The sequence below is a fragment of the Calliphora vicina genome, chromosome 5 (genome assembly GCF_958450345.1).
Source record: "Calliphora vicina chromosome 5, idCalVici1.1, whole genome shotgun sequence".
NCBI classification, from domain to species: Eukaryota; Metazoa; Arthropoda; class Insecta; order Diptera; family Calliphoridae; genus Calliphora; species Calliphora vicina.
In genome coordinates, this window is record NC_088784.1 from 23,027,081 (window position 1) to 23,053,088 (window position 26,008).

The 26,008-nt window shown below is 26.6% G+C and overlaps 1 protein-coding gene across 2 annotated transcripts in view; it reads right to left on the bottom strand.

Annotated features, from left to right (window-relative positions):
- Window positions 1–26,008, bottom strand: part of sona (sol narae) — a 157,763-nt gene that overhangs the window by 103,787 nt on the left and 27,968 nt on the right. For both annotated transcript variants that reach the window (XM_065513546.1, XM_065513545.1), the window contains exon 2: window positions 24,487–24,990. In XM_065513546.1, the coding sequence (XP_065369618.1) occupies window positions 24,487–24,990 (504 nt within the window). The remainder of the gene's footprint in view (window positions 1–24,486; window positions 24,991–26,008) is intronic.

The following is a 26,008-nucleotide window of genomic DNA, read 5'->3' on the forward strand; positions in this document are numbered from 1 at the left end:
TGTCATTTTAGCAATTCAAATTGTGATTCGGAGAAATTTATGTTTTTCTGAATTTGACGTTTTTTTTTTTTTTTTAAATTGTCGATTTTTATACCCACAACACCATAGTGGGGAGGGTATTATGCGTTTGTGCAGATGTTTGTAACGCCCAAAAATATTAGTCTAACACCCACCTTAAAGTATACCGATCGACTTAGAATCACTTTCTGAGTCGATTAAACGATGTCCGTCCGTCCGTCCGTCCGTCCGTCCGTCTGGTTGGCTGGCTGGCCGGCTGGCTGGCTGGCTGGCTGGCTGGCTGGCTGGCTGGCTGGCTGGCTGGCTGGCTGGCTGGCTGTCCATGTAAACCTTGTGCGCAGAGTACAGGTCGCAATTTTGAAGATATTTCGATAAAATTTGGTACATATTACTTTTTCGGCCCAAGGACCAAGCCTATTGAAACTGGCTGAAATCGGTCCATTATTTCACCTAGCCCCCATACAAATGTCCCCTCGAAATTGGACTTTATTGGTCATAAATGTTTAATTTATCTATGTATCTATACAAATTTCGCTCCAAATAAGTTTTATATATGCAAAATTCATGTCACCAAATTTTGTTACGATCGGTCCATAATTAGTCATAGCTCCCATATAGACCCGCTTCCGAAAATCACTTTAACGTGCTTAAATCACTTAATAATGTTGGTATACACACAAAATTCAACATAGTTAACTTTAATATAGACATAAATCACACGACCTAATTTTATGGTGACCGGTCCATAATTGGTCATAGCTCCCATATAAGGCCCACTTCCGAAAATCACTCATGAATATAAATTATTGATATTTTAAAAGAACAATATTTTTACTCATTTACTTGGTGTAGGGTATTATATGGTCGGGCTTGACCGACCATACTTTCTTACTTGTTTCTTATGAATTTAGATTTTTTTTGGTGAAATTTATATTTTTCTTGAAACTACCTAAATTTTGAGATTTTTTTTAAATTTTTTCAAATTGGCATTTTTTTATTTAAGCGATATTTTATAATTGTGACAATTATTCATGAAATTTAAGATTGTTTATTTAAATAAGCGTTTTATTGAAAATAATACAATATTTTAAACAATTTTGCATTTTTCGTGATTTAGAGGTATTTTGGCGGTTTTTCCTGAAATTTATGATTTTTAATTTCAAATAGCATTATATAGTAAAACTAAAGATTTTTCTTTGAATTCAACATTTTTTGTGAATTGGCGATTTTTTTTTTTATTATTTTGGCGATTTTTCATGGAATTTCCAAAATATTATTTAAATCAGTAATCTATTGAAAAATTACAGTTATTTTGTGAAATTATTAAATTTGTTGGTTTCAGCGATTTTTTTGTGTTTAAGCGATTTTTAGTAATTATTGCGATTATCAGGAAATTTGTGTTTTTTTATTTAAATTAGTAACTCTATTGTAAAACTACTATATAGTTGTGAAATTAGTGTTTTTGTGGTGAATTTGGCGTTTTTTGTGATTTAGCGATTTTTTTATTTTGGCGGTTTTTTCTGAAATTTAAGATTTTTTATTTAAAATAGCATTATATTGTACAATTAAAGATTTTTCAGAGTATACAAAGGTTTTTGTAAATTGGCGTTTTTTATAATTTTAGCGATTTTTCATGGATTTTTAAAATTTTTCTTAAAATTAGCATTCTATTGTAAAATTGTAGAATTTTTGTGATATTAGTAAATTTGTTGGTGCATTTGACATTTTTTGTGTTTAAGCGATTTTTTTAGTAATTATGGCGATTATCAGGAAATTTGTGATTTTTTATTTAAATTAGTAACTCTATTGTGAAACTACTATTTAGTTGTGAAATTAGTGTTTTTGTGGTGAGTTTGGCGTTTTTTGTGATTTAGCGATTTTTTTATTTTGGCGGTTTTTTCTGAAATTTAAGATTTTTTATTTAAAATAGCATTATATTGTACAATTAAAGATTTTTCTGAGAATACAAAGGTTTTTGTAAATTGGCGTTTTTTTAATTTTAGCGATTTTTCATGAATTTTTAAAATTTTTCTTAAAATTAGCATTCTTTTGTAAAATTGCAGTATTTTTGTGATATTAGTAATTTTGTTGGTGCTTGACGTTTTTTGGGTTTAAGCGATTTTTAGTAATTATGGCTATTATCAGGAAATTTGTGATTTTTTATTTAAATTACTAACTATTGTAAAACTACTATATAGTTGTGAAATTAGTGTTTTTTTTGGTGAATTTGTAATTTTTTGTGATTTAGCGATTTTTTTATTTTGGCGGTTTTTTCTGAAATTTAAGATTTTTCTATTTAAAATAGCATTATATTGTAAAATTAAAGATTTTTCTGAGAATACAAAGGTTTTTGTAAATTGGCGTTTTTAATAATTTTAGCGATTTTTCATGGATTTTAAAAATTTTTCTTAAAATTAGCATTCTATTGTAAAATTGTAGTATTTTTGTGATATTAGTAATTTTGTTGATGAATTTGACTTTTTTGTGTTTAAGCGATTTTTAGTAATTATGGCGATTATCAGGAAATTTTTGATTTTTTATTTAAACTAAACTATTCTAAAACTACTATATAGTTGTGAAATTAGTGTTTTTGTGATTTAGCGATTTTTTTATTTTGACGGTTTTTTCTGAAATTTAAGATTTTTAATTTAAAATAGCATTATATTGTCAATTAAAGATTTTTCCGAGTATACAAAGGTTTTTGTAAATTGGCGTTTTTTTAATTTGAGCGATTTTTCATGGATTTTAAAAATTTTTCTTAAATATAGCATTCTGTTGTAAAATTATAGTATTTTTGTGATATTAGAAAATTTGTTGGTGAATTTGAGGTTCTTTTTGTGATTAAGTGATTTTAAGTAATTATGGCGATTATTTAAGAATTTAAGCAGACATTTTTCGCTCTCAATTTCTACATTGTAAAAACAATTATATTGTAAATTACTGTATTGTTGTAAAGCTAGTATTTTTTTACATTATGAAATTACAGATTTTTTTCTGGTAAAATTTATTAGTGTTCGTGATATTAGCAATTTTTGAGATTTTTTTTTTTAAATTAGCGTTTTTTGTGAATTTGGCGTTTTTGTGATATTTTAGGAAATTTATGATTTTTTATTTAAATTAGTAATTATATTCTTGTGAAACTAGTAATTTATTTTTGAGAATTAGCGATTTTTGGTAATTTTGGCGTTTTTTCAAGAAAGTTAAAATTTTTATAAAATAAGTGATTTGTGGAAAAGTTTTCGTGATATTAGCTATTTTTGAGATTTTTTTTTAAATTAGCGTTTTTTGTGAATTTGGCGTTTTTGTGATTTAGTGATTTTTTTTACGAAATTTATGATTTTTTTATTTAAATTAGTAACTATATTGTAAAACTACTGTATTGTTTTGAAATTAGTATTTCATTTGTAAATTTGGCGTTTTTTGTGAATTTGTAATTTTGGCGTTTTTTTCAGAAAATGTGCAATTTTAATAAAATAAGTGTTTTTTTTGGTAAAATGTATTAGTGTTCGTGATATTAGCTATTTTTGAGATTTTTTTTTTTTTTAAATTATCATTTTTTGTGAATTTGGTGCTGTTATGATTTAGCGATTTTTTATAATTATTGTAAGTTTTTATGATTTTTTTTAGTAATTATATTGTAAATTACTTCATTATTGTGTGAAACTAATATTTTTTGTAAATTTGGCGTTTTTTGTGAATTAGCGATTTTTGGTAATTTTGGCGTTTTTTCAAGAAATGTAACATTTTTATAAAATACGCATTTTTCGGTCAAATTTATTAGTTTTCGTGTTTTTTGAGAATGTTTTTTGAAATTTTTAAATTAGCGATTTTTTTGTGAAATTGGCGATTTTAGCTAACTTAATGTTTTATGCTTAAATTTCAGTTTTATTTAATATTTATTAATTTTTCTTAATAAATTTTATATTTTATTGATAATTTGGCGAGCTTTTCGTGATATTAAAGATTTTTGGTTAAATTAGCGATTTTTTTAAAATAATTTTTAAATGTCAATGGATTGAGAATGAGAAGTATCTGTTCTCTTAATTAGAAACTATAGTAATTGTTATAAATATCTGTTGTATTAGGGAAGGATTGTTGTTTAAAGTTATTTAAAAAAAAATGGGAAAGAAGGTCTGAAGAATTTTATTTATTTTAATATTTTTGTTATAAACTTTCATCACTTCAACAAATTGCCTGTAAGCATACTCTATATAAACAGATTTAACCTAAAACATTTCTCTTATTTAAAAACATTAACGAAGTTTCATTTTTATTTTGAAGCGTTTTTTTTTTAGAAAGGCGTTTATTTGATGATAGTTTTTTGTTTTCATTTTCACAACATTTTGTGGATTATATTTAACCAAAAATAAACAAAAATAAAAAAGGGAAAATTATGATGAAAGATTTGTTAAACGATAATTATTAAATTTTAAACAACAATTTAAAAAGTTCAAAAAAAATAAAAACAAAACAACTCCAGATAAAAAAGAAATGGTTAAATTGCATGCGTGGGCGCATTTTTAGTTTAACAGGAAATTTAACGAAATATAAATTTTTAGCAGAAAATATATAAAAAATTATACTTCAACCAAAAAACGAAAGTGTTTCTTTTTTTTAATGAATGAATGAAAACAAAAAAAAAACACACACACAAAAATATAAAGTGTATTAATTCAAAATACAACAACAAAAGTGAAATGTTTAACAATTTCCTTAAACAAAAATAACAAAAACTTATGCAAGCAAAGAGCACAACAACAACAACACCAAAAACAAAACGAAAGACTTAATACACAAACATACATTAATAAAGCTACACTCAACCACAAAAATAGGCCTAATAATAATTTTAGGCTATTTGTTGGTGTCTTTTTTATACAAAATTTGAATTAAATATTATTAATTTTAATGAGTTAATGAAATGAACTTCAAAAATACTGTCTTTCAACAACCTTGGCCATAACTTTCATTGTTAAAGTTTTCATAGTTCTCTAAATAATGCTGCAAAATTAACAAATAATTATAAATTTTGTTAATAAATTAAACCTAATTAAAATGCCTTAAACGTTTTATAATAATTTTAGCTTTTTCTTTATTAAAAAAAAAAACTCCCACACCCTTCTTTAAACACACTCTGGTTATAAATTTTATAATTTTACCACGAGTTTCATATGGTCTTGTCTTTAGATTTTTAAAAAGTTTTTATACTCTACACCAGAGTGTTAAGTTTGTCATTTCATTTGTAATTTCTTTATTATTCATTTGCAACCTATAAAGTATATATATTGTGGACTGTAATAGATAGCGGAGTCAATATTGTAATGTCCGTCTGCCGATTTGTCTGTTGAAATCAACTTTCGGTAGCCCCCAAATAACTTACAAACATGATTCATACATCTATATATCCGCTATAGGCCCGTTTCGGTTGCTATTTAAAATAGAGAAAATCGGCCCACAAATGGCTGAGATATAGGCAAAAAACCACGACTACCTATTTTGACCTCTTCTTGATTTATATCTGGATTACTAACTCATTAATATTGACAATATGGATATCCAATGATAGCTATTTCAAAGACCTTTCCAACGACGTATATGACGTCATAGTAATTTGGAGCTACAATGGTTCAAAATCGGGAAAATATTTTTTAAGACAAATTTTTTTCCACCAAAAAATTTTTTTTCAACATTTTTGATTTTTCACTAATAAAAGTTTTTGAGGAAAAAGTTATGTTTTCTTATGTTTTAAATTTTTAATTTTTTTAAAAAAAAATTTCCAAAGTTTTTTTCAAAATTTTTATTTTAAAGTTTACTTTGGTGAAGGCTATTCAAGATTCATCACTGCCGAATATAGCTCTCTTATCCAGTTTTTTAATACAATTAGTATGCCCAAAACGTTGTTTTTTCTTTCAATTAACCATCAAAATAAGTTTTTAATAAAACATTTAACAAGTTTCTTTTCAAAATAATCTAGAAAATAAAATCACTTGTGAGTAATTTCTGCTTAAATATTCTATTCAAATACATAATAATTTACAAAAAAAGTAGGTAGCAAGGTTGTTTGTAAATTTAATAATAAATAAATGGCCATAAATCTTTTAATTCAATATTATATAAAGACATTTCAGAAATTTATTTATCAAAAATAAACATTCTTTGAAATCTATAAACAAATTTATAACTCCTGCCAGCACACAACAAATTGTTAACAAAAAAAAAATTTTAGCAATTTTAACACAATTTAAATAAAATTATTGCCCTAAAGAAATAAATATTTATCAATTTAATGAATCAATCAATGTTCTATTAATATAATTTATGGTATTTTTGTTTTTATCCTGCCAAAAGAATAACTAATATCTCTTCAAGTCATTCACCTGTTTTGTAAAAAATGTCAAAGAAAGGAAGCAATGCACTTTTATTTGAAAATATTTTTATTGATTTGTTTACAAAATTGGCCACATAAATTTGGAATTCTAATTGAATATCTCCTCATGCGCCAAATGATGTTTCAACTCTTGTTATTGAATTCTTTAAAAATTTTAATGGCAATTTTTGCTTTAATGGCTAAATTAACACCAGTTTTTGGATTTTATCTTAAATTTAAATGGGAAAGCACTTGAATGACTGCTAACAGTGAATTTCAGGTTTTTTGTGAATTGGCGATTTTTTTTATTTGGGCGTTTTTTTCCCAATTTTATAAAATGTTTTTTTTTTTTTGTAAAATTTATTATATTTCGTTTTGTTAACAATTTTTGACAATGTTTTTTTTTTTTAATTTTGAATTTCATGTTTTTTGTGAATTGGCGATTTTTTTATTTTGGCGTTTTTTTAAATTTTTATAAAATTAGAGGTTTTTATTCATAAAATTTATTAGTTTTCGTGTTATTAACAATTTTTGAGTTTTTTGTGAATTGGCGATTTTTTTATTTGGGCGTTTTTTTCCCAATTTTATAAAATAGTGTTTTTTTTTTGGAAAATTTATTATTTTTCGTTTTGTTAACAATTTTTTTTTTAAATTTCATGTTTTTTTGTGAATTGGCGATTTTTTTATTTTGGGATTTTTTTAAAATTTTTATAAAATTAGAGGTTTTTATTGATAAAATTTATTAGTTTTCGTGTTATTTAAAATTTTTGAGAATTTTTTTTTTAATTTTTTTTTCCGATTTTTTTTTAATTGGAGTTTTTTTTTAATTTTTATAAAATAAGCGATTTTTTGGTGAAATTTATTAGATTTTAATTTTGGCGTTTTTTTTAATAAATTGTTAATAAAACGAAAACTAATAAATTTTGCCAAAAACCACTAATTTTATAAAAATTAAAAAAAGCGCCAATTCACAAAAAACGCGAATTCAATATTTAAAAAAAACATTCACAAAAATGTTTAAGAAAACGAAAACAAAATAATAAGAATATTATTTTTGAAATTAGAAATTTGAGTTTTAAACGAACTTAATGTTTTTTTGTGAATTGTTATTTTTTTTTTCATTTTTAAGAATGTTTTTTTTTTAAATTTTGAATTTTCCGATTTTGTGATTTGGCGATTTTTTTTCGTTTTGGCGTTTTTTGAATTTTTATAAAATTAGGTTTTTTTTTTTAAATTTTTTTAGTTTTCGTTTTATTAACAATTTTGTGATTGTTTTTTTTTAAATATGGAATTCTTGTTTTTTGCGAATTGGCGCTTTTTTAATTTTTATAAAATTGGTGTTTTTGGTAAAATTTATTAGTTTTCATTTTGTTAACAATTTTTGAGAATATTTTTTTTTTTGAAATTTTGAAATTAGCGTTTTTTCCTTTGTGAAATTTGCGTTTTAAACGAACTTAATGTTTTTTTCTCAAAATTTCCTATATATTGTTAATTTATTAATTTATCTTTCTAAATTTGGGTTTTAAATTTAGAATTTGGTTTCGTTTTCCTGATATTAAAGACTTTTTCCTAAATTAGCGATTTTTTTCAATTCCCAACAATTTTAGGACACTGATCAATATTTCGGGTGAATATAATTTAATTTGATTTTGTAATTTTGATGTGAGCGTGTTGTTTTTCACTTCTAACTTTGAATTTAATTTTTTTTTTGAATTGGCATTTTTTTAAGTTTATAAAATAAGTGATTTTTTGCTGAAATTTTTAAGAATCTTTTTTTTTGAATTTTCCGTTTTTGTGATTTGGCGTTTTTTTTTAATTGTTATAAAATTAGGGTTTTTTTTGAAAAATTATTTTAGTTTTCGTTTTATTAAAGATTTTTGTAAATGTTTTTTTTTAATTTTGAAATTCTCGTTTTTTGCGAATTGGCGATTTTTTTTTAAATTTGGCGTTTTTCTCATTTTTATAAAATAATTGTTTTTTTTGGCGAAATTTATTAGCTTAGTGACATTAGCAATTTTTGACTGTTTTTTTGTAATTTGCGTTTTTTTTTTTGGTGAAATTGGCGATTTATGTGAAATTTAGATTTTTAATTTTTCTTTCTAAATTTGGTTTTACATTGATAATTTCACGTGTTTTCCTGATAATAAAATTTTTCTTTGGACAAATTAGCGATTTTTAATGTCAAAGTCATCTGTATAAATGTAGAAAATTAAATTTTTGTATTTCTTTAAAGTTGCCTGTTACTTTGTTTCATAACAGATAAACCGATTTTGCTGATTTTTAATACCAAACAGCTTAGGACACTAATAAACATTTCCGGAGAATATCATTTAATTTGGTTTTGTATTTTTTATGTGAGCGTGATTTACACACACAGAAATATTTGCAGAAAATGGCCTTTGTATAACAACCATTTGTAGACTGATATTAGATATACTTTCCATTAAAAATTGCAAGCTTCGATTGAAGCTACAATTGAACTTTTAAATGACATCCCATTAGCAGCAAAGCCCCAAAAAAATCAAGCACTTGAACATTTTGTTGGAATTTGACTTGAATGTAATGTAAATATGTTTTAAACCTTTAAAATTATTTGAAAAATTTCAATATTTTTTAAACAAAATACATGTGGCTTGAATTTATATATCCTTTTTACTGGAGAATGTTATTGCTACAACCATAATTCAATTGCTTGACACTGAACTCAAGGCTTGAATTACACTTGCTTTTAACTTGAATTCTAGGAAAAATGCTTATTGGGATTAGATTGGAGCTACAATTGTAATTTAAAAAGACCTACGATTGAAAATAAACCGATTTAATGGAAGAATTGGAGTAGATAAACCTCAAAAATTAAAGCTGGAATTCGACTTGAACGTCTTTTTCAAGTTGAAGCTAAAATAGTTCAACATAAAGAGCTACGATTAAAGCTGAAATTTGACTTTAAAAAGACCCACGAATAAAGCTGAAATTGGATATTGAAGAAATTGAACTTTGAAAGTATCTTTCAATGAAGCTAAAACTGGACTTGAGAAAACGATTGAAGCTAAAATTAGAGTTAAAAAAGAGCTACGATTGAAACTAAAATTGAGGTTTAAAAACCTATGATTGAAGCTAAAATAGGAGTTTAAAAAACCTATGACTGAAGCTAAAATTAGAGTTTAAAAACCTATGATTGAAGCTAAAATTAGAGTTTAAAAAGCCCTACAATTGAAGCTAAAATTGGAGTTTAAAAAACCTACAATTGAAGCTAAAATTGGAGTTTAAAAAACCTATGATTCAAGCTAAAATTAGAGTTTAAAAAGACATACAATTGCAGCTAAAATAGGAGTTTAAAAATATCTATGATTGAAGCTAAAATTAGACTATAAAAATACCCACAATTGAAGCTAAAAGTGGAGTTTAAAAATACCTACGATTGAAGCCTACAATTGAAGCTAAAATTGGAGTTTAAAAAGCCTACGATTGAAGCTAAAATTGGAGCTAAAAGAACCTATGACTGAAGCTAAAATTAGAGTTTAAAAAGACCTACAATTGAAGTTAAAATCGGAGTTTTAAAAACCTATGATTGAAGCTAAAATTGGAGTTTAAAAATACCTACGATTGAAGCTAAAATCGGAGTTTAAAAAGACCTACGATTGAAGCTAAAATTAGAGTTTAAAAAGCCCTACAATTGAAGCTATAATCGGAGTTTAAAAACCCTACAATTGAAGCCAAAATTCGAGTTTAAAATACCTATGATTGAAGCTCAAATAGGAGTTTAAAAAACCTATGACTGAAGATAAAATTAGAGTTTAAAAAACCTATGATTGAAGCTAAAATTGGAGTTTAAAAAGACATATGATTGAAGCTAAAATTAGAGTATAAAAAGACCTACAATTGAAGCCAAAATTGGAGTTAAAAAAGACCTACGATTGAAGCTCAAATAGGAGTTTAAAAAACCTATGATTGAAGCTAAAATTGGAGTTTAAAAAGACGTACGATTGAAGTCAAAACTAGAGTTTAAAAAGACCTACAATTGAAGCTAAAATTAGAGTTTAAAAAGACATACGATTGAAGCTAAAATTGGAGTTTAAAAAGCTCTACGATTGAAGCTAAAATTAGAATATAAAAAGACCTAAAATTGAAGCTAAAAGTAGAGTTTAAAAAGACCTATGATTCAAGCTAAAATTGGAGTTTAAATAGACCTACGATTGAAGCTAAAATTAGAGTTTAAAAAGACCTACAATTGAAGCTAAAATTAGAGTTTAAAAAGACATACGATTGAAGCTAAAATTGGAGTTTAAAAAGCTCTACGATTGAAGCTAAAATTAGAATATAAAAAGACCTAAAATTTAAGCTAAAAGTAGAGTTTAAAAAGACCTATGATTCAAGCTAAAATTGGAGTTTAAATAGACCTACGATTGAAGCTAAAATTAGAGTTTAAAAATACCTACGATTGAAGCTAAAATTGGAGTTTAAAAACCTGTGATTGAAGCTAAAATTAGAGTTTAAAAAGACATATGATTGAAGCTAAAATTGGAGTTTAAACAGACCTACGATTGAAGCTAAAATTAGAGTTTAAAAAGACCTACAATTGAAGCCAAAACTATAGTTTAAAAAGCCCTACAATACAAGCTAGAATTGCAGTTTAAAAAAACATACGATTGATGGTAAAATTGGAGTTTAAAATACCTACAATTGAAGCTAAAATTGGAGTTTAAAAAGACCTAGAATTAAAGCTAAAATTGGAGTTTTAAAACCCCTATAATAGAAGCTAAAACTATACTTTAAAATGACCTGCGATTGAAGATAAAGATGTTCAACATAAAGAAATTCGATTGAAGCTGATATTGGACTTCAAAAAGAACTTCGTTTGAAACTACAATTAGATTTTAAAAAAACCTACGATTGAAGTTTGAATTGAACTTGTAAAAGAACAGCTGAAATTGAACTCTAAAAAGATCTACGATTGAAGCTAAAATTGTTCAACAAAATAATCTTCAATTGAAGCAGAAATTGGACTTCAAAAAGAACTTCTATTGTAGCTACAATTGGAGTTTTAAAAGTCCTGCGATTCAAGATTTAAAAAGACCTATGATTCAAGTTAGAATTGGACTTTAAGAATGGCTTCATTTGAAGTTAAAATAAAGCCCTTCGATTAACTCCGGACAAGCGTTTGAACAAAATTGTATGAAGAATAATTAAAATTGAACAGTTTTTTTAGTCATTACTTGCTAATAAATGCTTTATCAGGGTCACTTATTAAATTCTTGTTAAATAACAAAGTTTATTTAATTTAAACCTGAATTTATTACTGAAAAAATAAGAACATATTATACAATACGTATTGTTAATAGGGTTATTAATATATTGAAATAATTGTATTATTAAAACAATTTTATACAATAAATTTTTTAACTTTCATTTTTGCGAAACTTTTTTATTATTTTATTATATAAACTAAAAAATATTTATAAAGAAATAAATGTAAAATTAAAAAAATAATTGAAAATTTTTAAAAAGTGAAATGATTCTTAAGACAAATTAAATTGTAATTTATAAGGTGTTGTGATTAATGCAACCTGTTGTTGTGTAATACGAAATTTTTATTAATTTAATAATAATTAATTTAATGGCTATTTAATTAGGGTTTCGAAAACAATATAGGAATTTAATAAAACTTATTTGTATGAATCATCAAAAATGCCAAAGAAAATTATGAAGTCAAAACTTCCTTCCATTTTTCTCTTTCAATATTTTATATTGATCTTTTTCTGCCTTTAAAATTATTAACTAATTTCGGAAATTACCCACATAAATCATAAACAGCTGGTATACAAAAAAAACTTTAAATAAAACATTAAAAATGCTTTCAATTGTATATATTAAAAACATAATACATGTATGAACATGCAAGTACATGCATAAATACATTTATATTGTAGCAAAGCAGCCAAAGTACTTGAAAAAAGTACTTTCACACGTGTTCATTATAAATGTTGCAATAAAATGCATTAAGTGAATGTAAATTATAGTATTATTATGGAAGACCATCAAGACACAATAATAAAACCCTTTACAAAACATTGTGTATAGTTTACATGTATAAAAATATAGAAAAATAACTTAATATATTCAATAATAAAAGTATAACTTAGAGAGAGCTAAAACAAATTGTTTAATAATTTTATTAAACATACAAAATATCTATAATAGACAGCAATACTTTCAATTTAATACAAATAATATTGTATTGAAGCAAAAATTGGTAGATAGAAGTCAAAATTGGAGTTTAAAATGACCTACAATTAAAGCTAAAATTGGATATTAAATAGACCAAAAATTGAAGCTACAATTAAAGTTTAAGAAGACCTACAATTGATTCCAAAATTTGCCTTTAAAAGATCTGTGAATGAAGCTAAATTAGAACTTTAATACGGTTTATGATTGAAGCTGAAAGTGGACTTTAAAAAGATCAACAATTGAAGCTAAAATTGGAGTTTGAAAAGACCTACGATTAAAGTTAAAATTGGTCTTTAAAAAGACCTACGATTGAAGCTAAAATTGGAGTTTAAAATGGCCTAAAAAGACCTAAGATTGAAGCTTAAATTGGACATTAAAAATACCTACTATTGAAGCTAAAACTGGAGGTCAAAAAAGATCTATGATTGAAACTAAAATTTGCCTTTAAAAAGACCTGAGATTGAAGCTAAAATTGGGATTAAAAATACGTATGAATGAAGCTAAAATTTGACCTTAAAAAGATCTATGACTGATGCTAAAATGGAGTTTAAGAAGACCTACGAATGGACCAAAAATTGGTATTAAAAAAGACCTATGATTGAAGCTAAAATTGGAGTTTAAATCTATTTCCGATTGAAGCTGAAATGGAGTCTTAAAAAAGACCTCCGATTGAAGATAAAATTGAAGCTTTAAAAAGACCTACGATTGAAGCTAAAATTGGAGTTTCAAATGACTTTAAAAAGACCTACGACTGAAGCTAAAATTTGCCTTTAAAAAGACCTAAGATTGAAGCTAAAATTGGGATTAAAAAGACGTACGATTGGACCCAAAATTGGTCTTAAAAAAGACCTATGATTGTAGGTAAAATAGGAGTTTAAAATGACTTACGATTGAAGCTAAAATTGGAGTTTAAAAATACTTATGATTGAAGCTTAAATTGGTGTTAAAAGGACATATGATTGAAGTTAAAAATTGCCTTTAAAAAGACCTACAATTAAAGCTTAAATTTGGCTTTAAAAAGATCTATGCTTGAAGCAAGAAATGAAGTTTAAAATGACTTATGATTGAAGCTTAAATTGGTGTTTAAAAATACTTTCTATTGAAGATAAATTGGTCTTTAAAAAGTCCTACGATTAAAGATAAAATTGGGCTTTAAAAAGACCTACGATTGAAGCTAAAAATGGACTTTAAATGTTCTACAATTGAAGCTAAAATTGGACTTTAAAATGAGCCATGATTGAATCTAAAATTGGAGTTTAAATCGTTCTTCTATTGAAGTTTAATTTGGACTTTAAAATAACATTCGATTGAAGCTAAAATTGGAGTTTAAAAAGACCTACGATTAAAGCTAAAAGTGGACTTTAAAAAGACCTACAATTGAAGCTAAAATTGGAGTTTAAAACGATCAACGATTGAAGCTAAAATTGGAGTTTAAAAAGACTTATGATTGAAGCTTAAATTGGAGTTAAAAAGACTTATGATTGAAGCTAAAATTGGAGTTTAAAAAGTTCTTCAATTGAAGCAAAAATTGACTTCAAAAAGACATGTGACTGAAGATAAAATTGGAGTTAAAAACGATCTACGATTGAAGCTAAAATTTGGCTTTAAAAAGACTTATGACTGAAGCTAAAATTAGAGTAAAAAACGGTCAACGATTGAAGTTCAAATTTGAACTTAAAAAGATCTACGATCGAAGCTACAATTTAAATTTAAAAATACCTACGATTGAGGCCAAAATTGGACTTTAAAAAGTTCTACAATTTGGACTTAGAAAATACCTACATTAGAAGTAAAAATTGGACTGGGATTTATGATTTCAGCAAACACTTTCAAATGTTTATGTTTTCTAAATGAAACCAATTAAAAAACCTTAAATTCAAATAGAGTTGTAGATGTTTATCTCTATTTTGTTAAATGTTTTTCAAATCAATACTGAATTATTTAAAGGTTTCTTTAAGCACCATACTCCTTTTAAATAACGATTGTATTAAACATTTCTGTTTATTTATGGCTTTAAATAAGATAAATTTATTGTTTTTTTTTTGTGAAATTCAAGTTTATGCTTAAATACACCAACCACCATTTGTACATGATCAATTACTCATTAATTTTTGGTTTCAAAAGACTGCTACTTTATTTAACAAAATAAAATTGGTTCAAACACACCTTAAAAACATTGTTTTTTTTTATAACTAAATATAAATATAAAAAGTGTGGTTTGTTACCGCCATCTCACTTAGGTATTAAGTCAAAGGTCAATAAATAACTTTTACTAACATTTACAATTAATTCAAGTAAAAAAATTTACAAACCAAACAAAAAAATAAAAAAATAAACGTAGTTTAAACAATGGCCAGCTAATGTTTTAGTTTTTTTTTTATAATTTTTTATCTGGTTGGTTTAATAAACCACAAATAAGGAAGTTTTTTTTTTGGTCTATTTGTTATAATTTTAAGCAGAAATACAGAAATTAATTGTTAAATAAGTGTAAAATTAAACAATAATTGCGGTTTATTTAAAGGGGTAAATTTGAATGAATGTTTTATGAAAAAAATGTAATAAATTTAAATAATAATAAAATTGTATTCCTTTATAACGAATTTAACCTACTCTACTCTTAGAAAACCTATGATAGAAGTTAAATTTAGAATTTGAAAATTCTTAAATTTAGATTTTTCTTGAAACTCAAAATTTGTTTAAAATGGTCTCACATATTGTCTAATAACTTTGTTGGTTCTCAAGCGATTTGCTTGATTTTCAATAACAGTTTACTTAGAATATTAATAAACATTTTAGAAGAATATTTCTAATATATGTTTTGTATTAAGAAGAGGAGCGTGATTTACACAAACATTGATTTTCACAAATTTATTTATATAGACTTTATGAGGATTTACTTGAATATTTTTAAGTATTTTAAATGGAGCGTTTAGCTCAGCTTGATTTATTAAATGGAATAATTGAAAACAAAACTTTTGAATTACTTAAATTGAAACTAGGGTGTAAAATGTGGCAACAAATTAATTTCATTAAAAAAATCATATAAAAATAAACCATCATAAAAAACCTTTAAATTAAAAAACAGCAGACACAACTCAACAAATTGCATAACAATTTGGTTTAAATGAAAAAAAAACCAACATAAAACTAAAAGAAATTGTAAATAGACCTTCTTGAAGTGGTTTTTCAACAGAAAACCAAAAACAAACTGCAAACTACCAAGTAAATTGGCTTTTATAAGTTACAGCTGTAAAACGGAGCAGTTTCTTTATAGTTTATTAAACCATTTCGTTTCATTTTTATTGCTATTTATTTGCAATATGAGTGCGTTTGTTATACATTTTTTTACTAACTTCTTTTTTCACAAAAAAAAAAATTATGGCTGGTTAGCAAAGCAAAAGTTCCCCACTTAACTGCTGAAATACAGAAAAAATTATTTATTTATTTGGTTGCCACCATTTCCACCAGCATGTTTTTTTTTTGCACAAAATTAGGAAAAATACAAAAATAATCCATGTTTATGTACGAAAACCACATAAATCGTTAAATAAATGAATGAATTGAATGGCTCTGCTCTAATTTTCTAATATATTTTTGTGGATTACTTTTTGTTTCTATTGCAATCGAACACTTTACTATTGCAACAGTCTTTATAAAGAGTTGGCAATATATACTTACGAGTATATGAATATAAATGAAATTGATATCAAACATAAATTAGATACTCAACACACAAATATTGTTGCATATTGTTTTTTTTTTTGTCTGACTACTTTACTTTACCTTACTTCAGATACTTAAATGGGTTATAAATAATTCTTAAGACAAAAAGGTATTTCTTTGTTTATTTAACCTAAATATGTATAAGCAAATATAATATGAGATAAGATAAAAGTAAAATAAACAATTAAAAGCCGCTTAAAACCCAACAAACACCAGGAAAGATATTGAAATCAAGTCTAATAGACCAGAGTCTTATACACCAGAGTCTAACAGACCAGAGTCTAATAGACCAGAGTCTAATAGACAAGAGTCTAATAGACCAGAGTCTAATAGACCAGAGTCCAATAGACCAGAGTCTAATAGACAAGAGTCTAATAGACAAGAGTCTAATAGACCAGAGTCTAAGAGACCAGAGTCTAATAGACCAGAGTCTAATAGACAAGAGTCTAATAGACCAGAGTCTAATAGACAAGAGTCTAATAGACCAGAGTCTAATAGACAAGAGTCTAATAGACAAGAGTCTAACAGACCAGAGTCTAATAGACAAGAGTCTAATAGACAAGAGTCTAATAGACAAGAGTCTAATAGACCAGAGTCTAATAGAACAGATTCTAGTAGACCAGAGTCTAACAGACCAGAGTCTAATAGACAAGAGTCTAATAGACAAGAGTCTAATAGACAAGAGTCTAATAGACCAGAGTCTAATAGACCAGAGTCTAATAGACCAGAGCATAATAGACAAGAGTCTAATAGACCAGAGTCTAATAGACAAGAGTCTAATAGACAAGAGTCTAATAGACAAGAGTCTAATAGACAAGAGTCTAATAGACAAGAGTCTAATAGACAAGAGTCTAATAGACAAGAGTCTAATAGACAAGAGTCTAATAGACAAGAGTCTAATAGACAAGAGTCTAATAGACAAGAGTCTAATAGACAAGAGTCTAATAGACAAGAGTCTAATAGACAAGAGTCTAATAGACAAGAGTCTAATAGACAAGAGTCTAATAGACAAGAGTCTAATAGACAAGAGTCTAATAGACAAGAGTCTAATAGACCAGAGTCTAATAGACCAGAGTCTAATAGACCAGAGTCTAATAGACCAGAGTCTAATAGACCAGAGTCTAATAGACCAGAGTCTAATGGACCAGAGTCTAATAGACCAGAGTCTAATAGACCAGAGTCTAATAGACCAGAGTCTAATAGACCAGAGTCTAATAGACCAGAGTCTAATAGACCAGAGTCTAATAGACCAGAGTCTAATAGACCAGAGTCTAATAGACCAGAGTCTAATAGACCAGAGTCTAATAGACCAGAGTCTAATAGACCAGAGTCTAATAGACAAGAGTCTAATAGACAAGAGTCTAATAGACAAGAGTCTAATAGACCAGATTCTAGTAGACCAGAGTCTAACAGACCAGAGTCTAATAGACAAGAGTCTAATAGACCAGAGTCTAATAGACCAGAGTCTAATAGACCAGAGTCTAATAGACCAGAGTCTAATAGACCAGAGTCTAATAGACCAGAGTCTAATAGACCAGAGTCTAATAGACCAGAGTCTAATAGACCAGAGTCTAATAGACCAGAGTCTAATAGACCAGAGTCTAATAGACAAGAGTCTAATAGACAAGAGTCTAATAGACCAGAGTCTAATAGACCAGAGTCTAATAGACCAGAGTCTAATAGACCAGAGTCTAATAGACCAGAGTCTAATAGACCAGAGTATAATAGACAAAAGCCTAATAGGCCTGAGTCTAATAGACCAGAGTCTAATAGAACAGATTCTAGTAGACCAGAGTCTAACAGACCAGAGTCTAATAGACAAGAGTCTAATAGACAAGAGTCTAATAGACAAGAGTCTAATAGACCAGAGTCTAAGAGACCAGAGTCTAATAGACCAGAGTCTAATAGACAAGAGTCTAATAGACCAGAGTCTAATAGACAAGAGTCTAATAGACAAGAGTCTAACAGACCAGAGTCTAATAGACAAGAGTCTAATAGACAAGAGTCTAATAGACCAGAGTCTAATAGAACAGATTCTAGTAGACCAGAGTCTAACAGACCAGAGTCTAATAGACAAGAGTCTAATAGACAAGAGTCTAATAGACAAGAGTCTAATAGACCAGAGTCTAAGAGACCAGAGTCTAATAGACCAGAGTCTAATAGACAAGAGTCTAATAGACCAGAGTCTAATAGACAAGAGTCTAATAGACAAGAGTCTAATAGACAAGAGTCTAATAGACAAGAGTCTAATAGACAAGAGTCTAATAGACAAGAGTCTAATAGACAAGAGTCTAATAGACAAGAGTCTAATAGACAAGAGTCTAATAGAGCAGAGTCTAAGAGACCAGAGTCTAATAGACCAGAGTCTAATAGACAAGAGTCTAATAGACCAGAGTCTAATAGACAAGAGTCTAATAGACAAGAGTCTAATAGACAAGAGTCTAATAGACAAGAGTCTAATAGACAAGAGTCTAATAGACAAGAGTCTAATAGACAAGAGTCTAATAGACAAGAGTCTAATAGACAAGAGTCTAATAGAGCAGAGTCTAATAGAACAGAGTCTAATACACCAAAGTCTAATAGAAAATTTTTGACCAGACCAGAGTTTAATAGAACAGAGTCTAATAGACAAGAGTCTAATAGACAAGAGTCTAATAGACCAGAGTCTAATAGACCAGAGTCTAATAGACCAGAGTCTAATAGACCAGAGTCTAATAGACCAGAGTCTAATAGACCAGAGTCTAATAGACCAGAGTCTAATAGACCAGAGTCTAATAGACCAGAGTCTAATAGACCAGAGTCTAATAGACCAGAGTCTAATAGACCAGAGACTAATATTCCAGAGTCTAGTAGACCAGAGTCTAATAGACCGGCAAATGTTTAAATGTCTTGTAATATGTAAGTTTACAACAGTTGTCAAATGTTTAAAGGAATTTTGTAAAACTAACTAACAACTATTTAGCTTAGCTAAGTCAATTTCTCAAATTTATTATTTGTTACAACTTTTAATTATGTTTTATCAATTAAGGTCATAGTTAGACCAATGCGGGTAATAGGACACCTTGTCTGCTGGCCTATAATGAACATTAGACAAAAGCAGTGAATCTTAGACTCCTTGAAAATTCTTAAGAAAATTCGTTTGGGAATCTTTAGAGGCCACCAAATTTTTATGATAAACTTTTTTTTTTGTAAAATAAAGTTTCATTCCTCAGCGTTTGATCCTTTTGTCATTTCTCAAACACGAAATGTGTAGCCATTTAAATGTCAATCTCTTTCAAAACAAACTATGAATTTAGGCAAATTAATGGCTTCAACAAATGGTTCATTGATCGTGTGCAAATTATAGACTTTTAAAAGCAAATTTGTTAATAAAATGTTTGTTAAAATTGTAATAAAAGTTTTTTTTGTAGAAATAAACTTTAAATCTTTTAGACACTTAATATAAAAGGCCTTACATTTTTATTACGTTCATAAACTTAACAAATTTGTAATAAACTACAGATGAAAATGAAAAAATAACTCTTAATAAAAGCATTTTGTTTAGTAAGAATTATAGCTGGAAGTAAATATTCAAATTAAGGTTTGTCTAGCAGAAAAATAATATAAAATGGCGTCAAAATATTAAATGTTTTAAAGTTCTTAAACAAATTTTCAGTTTGCTTTTTTCTCTTTGTTGAAATGACCTAGTTTTTTCTTATTTTTTGGTTGAATATTTCTATTTAGAGGTTATAAATCTTTAACTGTTTTTCTTTTGCAAAGTTTCATTGTTTAAATTTTCTATGCATATTTATTATTTATGTTGATTAATGTGTCTAAATCTAAGAAAATTATAAAAATTTTGAACTGTTGTAAGTGTTAAAATATAAATCAAAATTGAGGGAGAAGATGGTTTTCTATAAATTGAATTATAATTGTTTTTTTTAAACAAAGATTTCACACACTTTTGATTGTCATAAATAACAAATTGACAGATTTCTTTTAAATAAAATGAAAAATTTAAACAAAATTTTGTTAAAACTTTATAAGGAGGAGTACACAGGCACCATGAATCAATAAACTTCAAATCATTTTGTGGGAAAATTTCAAATATCTTTCATATTTTGTGAAATTGTTATTGGTTTCGTTAGCATTCTTTAATATTCTTAAATAAAATCTTGAATCTTTTATATAATTGCTGGTTCACACAAGTCAAGTTTACTTGAGCAAGTCTTGCTTGAGTTGAGAGAGAGAGAAAGAAAAGAGGAAAATCTTTCCAATCTATTCTCCTCTCCCTTCTCTTCTATAAACTGCTAAAGTAAACTTGACGTATGTGAACCAGCACTAATTTATCTTAACTTTTCTACTCTTATCATCAACTGAAAATATTAAAAAAGAAACATATAAATGCTAAATTGGTTAAAGGTTAATTTCCTGTTTCTGCACAAACTTAAATAGTTTTGCCTTCAAACTTTTTATTTATTTTAAGTATTTTTCTTATTCAAGTGTTTGCTAAAAAAAGCTATTTAATCAAATTGTCGGAACAACGAAATATGTTTTTTTGCACATGAAATATTTTGTTTATAGTTTTTTTTTTTTGTTTGTGTTTGGTAGCCATTGGTCATGATATGTTGAATATGAGTAGTTTTTGTTTAATAAAAAAAAATATATCAAATGGACAGATCTAATAAATTATATAGTTAAATATTTGATAGTTTAAAGATATTTCATATTTAAAATGAAATATTTCCTACAATCAGGAAAGAAAGACTAGTTTTTATTGCACCCAGAAAATTGCAAGAAAAGTGGGCAAGTTTGAAATGCTTTGGGATTCAGAGCAGCCACATGTGATTGTTTAAAGTCAAGTGCAAGCCCAATGTGTTACTGTTTGGTGCTGATTTTGGGAAAGAGTCTTGATAGGTATGGCCGAAAAGAAAAGCTTTCTGTGGTTTCAACAATGCCCTTGAAACAATTCAATTACCGCCTGAGACATTTCCTCGATATGTACTCTCTCCTTTCGGTGATCAGTATAGGCCCCCTAGATCGTGTGATTTAACACCTTTGGACATCTTATTATGAGGATATTTGTAGTCAAACACACATGCCAACAAGCCCACAATTTCCTTGAGCATTGAAGGAGGAAATTCATCATCAAAATCATTGAAATTCAGCAACATTTATGCAAAATCAATCATGGTCAATACAAAAAATAACAATCTAAAGAAACACTATGTTTTCCATTTAATACACTTTATGTGAGATTTTAATGAAATTGAGAGATTTTAATGAAATTATAGTTAAAGAGTGGGTCAGAAAAAAATAATAAATAATAAAACAAATAATTATTTTTTTTAATCATGACAGATATTATCTTTTCTAAATTATTAGTTTTCAATTGTTATTTCGGGCAAAATGGACAGCGAAAAAAAAGTATATTTATAAATAACTAGTTGACCGCCCCGGCTTCGCCCGTTTGCATTTACTAAGGTTAGTTCTTCAAGTTTCTTCAACTCACATACGCCTGTATTTATTTGCAAATAAAATATCTAAATTTGTACTGCATACTTTAGGGAGCTTTTTTATTACTGTTGACTGGACTCAAAAAAATAAATTCCGAGTTTTACCCGGAATTTTTTATGTCTAAACAATAAGAAACAGTGTGGTGAAATTAGCGATTTTAAATAAATTGTCGATTTTTTTTGGATTTGGCGATTTTTAAAAAATTACTATTTTTCAGAGACCGAAAATAAGGGGTTCACTTTCATTTCAATGGTAAATTTTCATTCGCAGCCATTTAAAAATAATTTTTTGTGATATATCACTGATAGAGTGATTTATTCGAGAACATTTTATGTTTGGGGTTGAGATAAACAGAAATGAAACAAACATAAATAATCTGGATGAGTGATTAATTATTTATTTTTTTCGTAAAGGTCATCTTGCGACTTTTATTTGCGAACATGAAAAATAAATAGCAAAAATGCATTTGATGCAAATCAACGCTGAAATATATAAAATTTATCAAAATATTAATAACAATTTAAATAAAAATTCTCATTTCTGTTACTCTGACTTCATACTTATCATATTATTCCATAATTTGTAAACAAGAAAGTAACAGTTATTAAGAACAAGAACAAATGAATTGTTTATCTCACACCAAACCATTAAAAAACAACAAAAACGAATAAAGGTCATACCAAACCATTTAATTAGAAATAATTTTATAACTGTTATTTTCACAAAAATATAAATCACAATTTGGGTTTTTTGGTAAATGGACGAGTTATTTTCGATCTCTGCTATTTTTGAAATTGGTGTTATTTTCTTCAAATATGCAATTTTATTTAAATTAGCAAAATATCTATTTTTTTTCTTTATAAAATTTGCGATTTTAATGAAATTAGCTATTTTTTCATTTAGCGATATTTATGATATTAGCGATTTTTTTTTAAAAATTAAAAATTTTTCTGCCAAGTAAACATAATAATTATTTTGATAAAATTAAAGATTTTAATGAAATTGGCGATTTTTTTTTTGAATTACAAATTTTAAAGAAATTATAATTTTTTTTTATTTGGCGATTTTTATACTATAAGCGATTTTTTTGTAAAAATTTGCAATTTTTGTAGAATTTATGTATTTATAAACTATAATAAATATTTTGGGCAAATTAGCGATTTTAAAGGAAATTTGGCGATTTATTTTTTTTTAAATTTGGCGATTTTTATTATTTTTTGTTAATTAAATTAGAGTTATTTTCTTCAAATATACAATTTTTGTAAAATTAACAAAAAAAAATATAAAATTTGCGATTTTAATGAAATTAGCGTTTTTTTTATTTGGCGATTTTTATGATATTAGCGATTTTTTGTAGAAATTATAATTTTTTTTAGAATTTTCTGTCAAGTAAAAATATTTTTTTAAATGTGTGATTTTAATGAAATTAGCGATTTTTTTTATTTGGCGATTTTTATGATATAAGCGATTTTTTGTAAAAATTAGAAATTTTTATAGATATTTGCTGTCAATAAACCATAACAAATATTTTGGTCAAATTGGGGATTTTTTTTTTGAATTTGTCGATTTTTATATAAAAAATTACTTATTTTTGTAATTATTAATAATTTTTAAAGATAAGATATTTTTGCTAAAAATATTAACGATTTTTTGTAAAATTGTCTTTAGAGATTTATTGCGAAATCAACGATTTTTGGCCAGCAAGTGGATTTGTTTAAGAATATTTTTTAAATCAACAAAAATTCTGAACGTTTGTGACCGCTTCAAGGGGACACCACAACATATTACACCTCTTTGAATTCAGAAAGTAAAAATAACAATTAAAAAAGTTTTATTTCCTGCTTTTAACCAAATAATTAATGGCCTAAATTTTATGGTCCCCTCAAACAAAAAAAAAAAAAAAATGTTACCAAAATTATTACACTCTGTAGGTGCCTTAGGTCTTTTGTTTGGGGGCTTTAAAAGTGACCACAGCGAATTAAAAATGAAGGCAATTAAAAACTAAAGCACTTGCAGACTTCAAATTGATGTTAATTTTATAAAAGAAAACAAAACTGAATGGATTTGCAAGAAACTTAAATTATTTTTGCAAATTCATGGGAAGAGAGACAGAGAGAGAGAGGAAGTTACGCGGAAGTTTTATTTGATTAAAAAATCAGCAAAAATAAACTGAAATGTTTGAATACAAATAGTATTAAAGTTTGCTTTGGCTTTCATTAATGCTTTTTACAATAAAGAGATCTGGGGGGGGACAAAATAAATAAAGTAATGTTTAACATATTAAAGAGCTATTGAATGGGATGCAAACCAACAAAAACATTAAAAAAGAGAGAAAATGAAAGTAGAAAGACAAGAAATTAAATTAAACTATCATAAAGAAAATAATAGTAATAATAATAGTTTGCAAATACACAAATAAAACACCAAAATGTAAATAACAGATGGCAATAAAATAAAGACAAACTGACTTGTCTCAAAGTCACTAAATTAAAAGTAACTTATGTGATATTTTGCTTTAATTTTGTAGACGTAACAGTGACAGTTGCTGCCATTTGAAATGAAATTTGATTTGAAATTTAAATTCAAGTACCTGAGTAAAATAAACTATGAATTCAATTTTATTATACTTCCTTGGCGCAAAATACAATTTCACTTACCTCATCTTCAATCTTTTGCAAATTCAAGCCATGTGTGGTATTCGTTTCATTATCCACATACCACATGGGCAAACGATGCACTTGGCCATTTTTGAACAAACCCTGTGTCTGTTTCAGTGTCAAATTCAAATCTTTGCCAAACGCATTAAACGATACTTTATGCTCTTTAATGTCTTTAATCTGTTTGTCTGACTTTGCCGCCTCGAATACACTATTCGAGTGGACAGCCTTAGAGGATTTCTCTTTCAGTTGGCTGTAGTAGGGATTCTTACTCAGATCCTTTTTGACATGCTGGCTGTCACGAGTTTGCTGTTTGAGATCTTGCATTTGCTGTAGAGGCTCGACGCTGCGTTTTCGGCGCCTGTAGTGGCTGTGATGTGTTTGAGTGGCTGGTTCTGGATGGTTGTGATGTAAAAGTTGAACGACTTCGTAGTGTGGCACGGCGTCAGCTGAATCGACATGAAATATGGATTGCAGTTGTTGGGGTGACATTTGTTTGTGAAACTGCATAAAAAGACAAGAATAATAAAAAAAATGTTGATTAAAATTTATGCTGGGAAATTAAAAAAAATATGGTAATTCTTGAGAAATTTATTAATAAGAGTTATAAACAGATTTAAAGTAAATTTTATGTTTGAAATTTATCAGGTTTTAACTAGTTTTTTATTTACTTAAGAAACATTTTGATATCTTGCTTTAATTGCCAAATAATTCATTAGTTTAAACATGTTATAAATATAAACTTTTAAACATTTATAAATTCCTGAGATTGTTTACAATATATTGTTTCTGTTTACAAATTCATTTACTTAATTAAATTCAATAAAACTTTTACCTAAATGCTTACAACAATTTTAAGCCCTTATTCCAGTTTTTGTTCATTAACCTTGGCCCATTTTTTGTTAACCAATTAATGCATTTGAACACATACCGTCAATATAAATCAATAAAAAAACTACTCTAGTTATTTAAAGGCATAAACAAAAAACTGAAGTTTGTAATGAAATTTTATTTAATTGAAATAATTAGGTTTGAAAATAAATGAAAAAATGGCAGGTAATTGCAATTAACACTTAAATAAAATATAAATAATAATGACCAAACAAATTAAAGTAAATTTTGATTAAACAAGAAATTATTTTCTATTAAAAAAAACTTTATTTTCTTTAAATATAGACTTAGCTTATTTTCACGCTAAACCCAACATTTTGCCATTAAATTAAAACTTAATTATTTCTTATTTTTTTTGTTGTTTAGTTCTTTAAACCAATGCACTAAAAATCATATTAAAATCTTTAGTAACTTAAAAAAAAACATCTGCTAAGAAAAAAATAAAACAATCTTCTATTATTATTAAGTCTAGCAAAAAGTTATGTATTTTAAACTGGTTTAAACTACAAACAAATAAAGTAACCGCAAATTTTTATGAGATTTTTTTAAAGATTCGAGTGTCATAAATGACAAGAAAAACCTGAATATTAAACAGAGACGACAAAAAAAATGTTATTATTGTACTAGAACT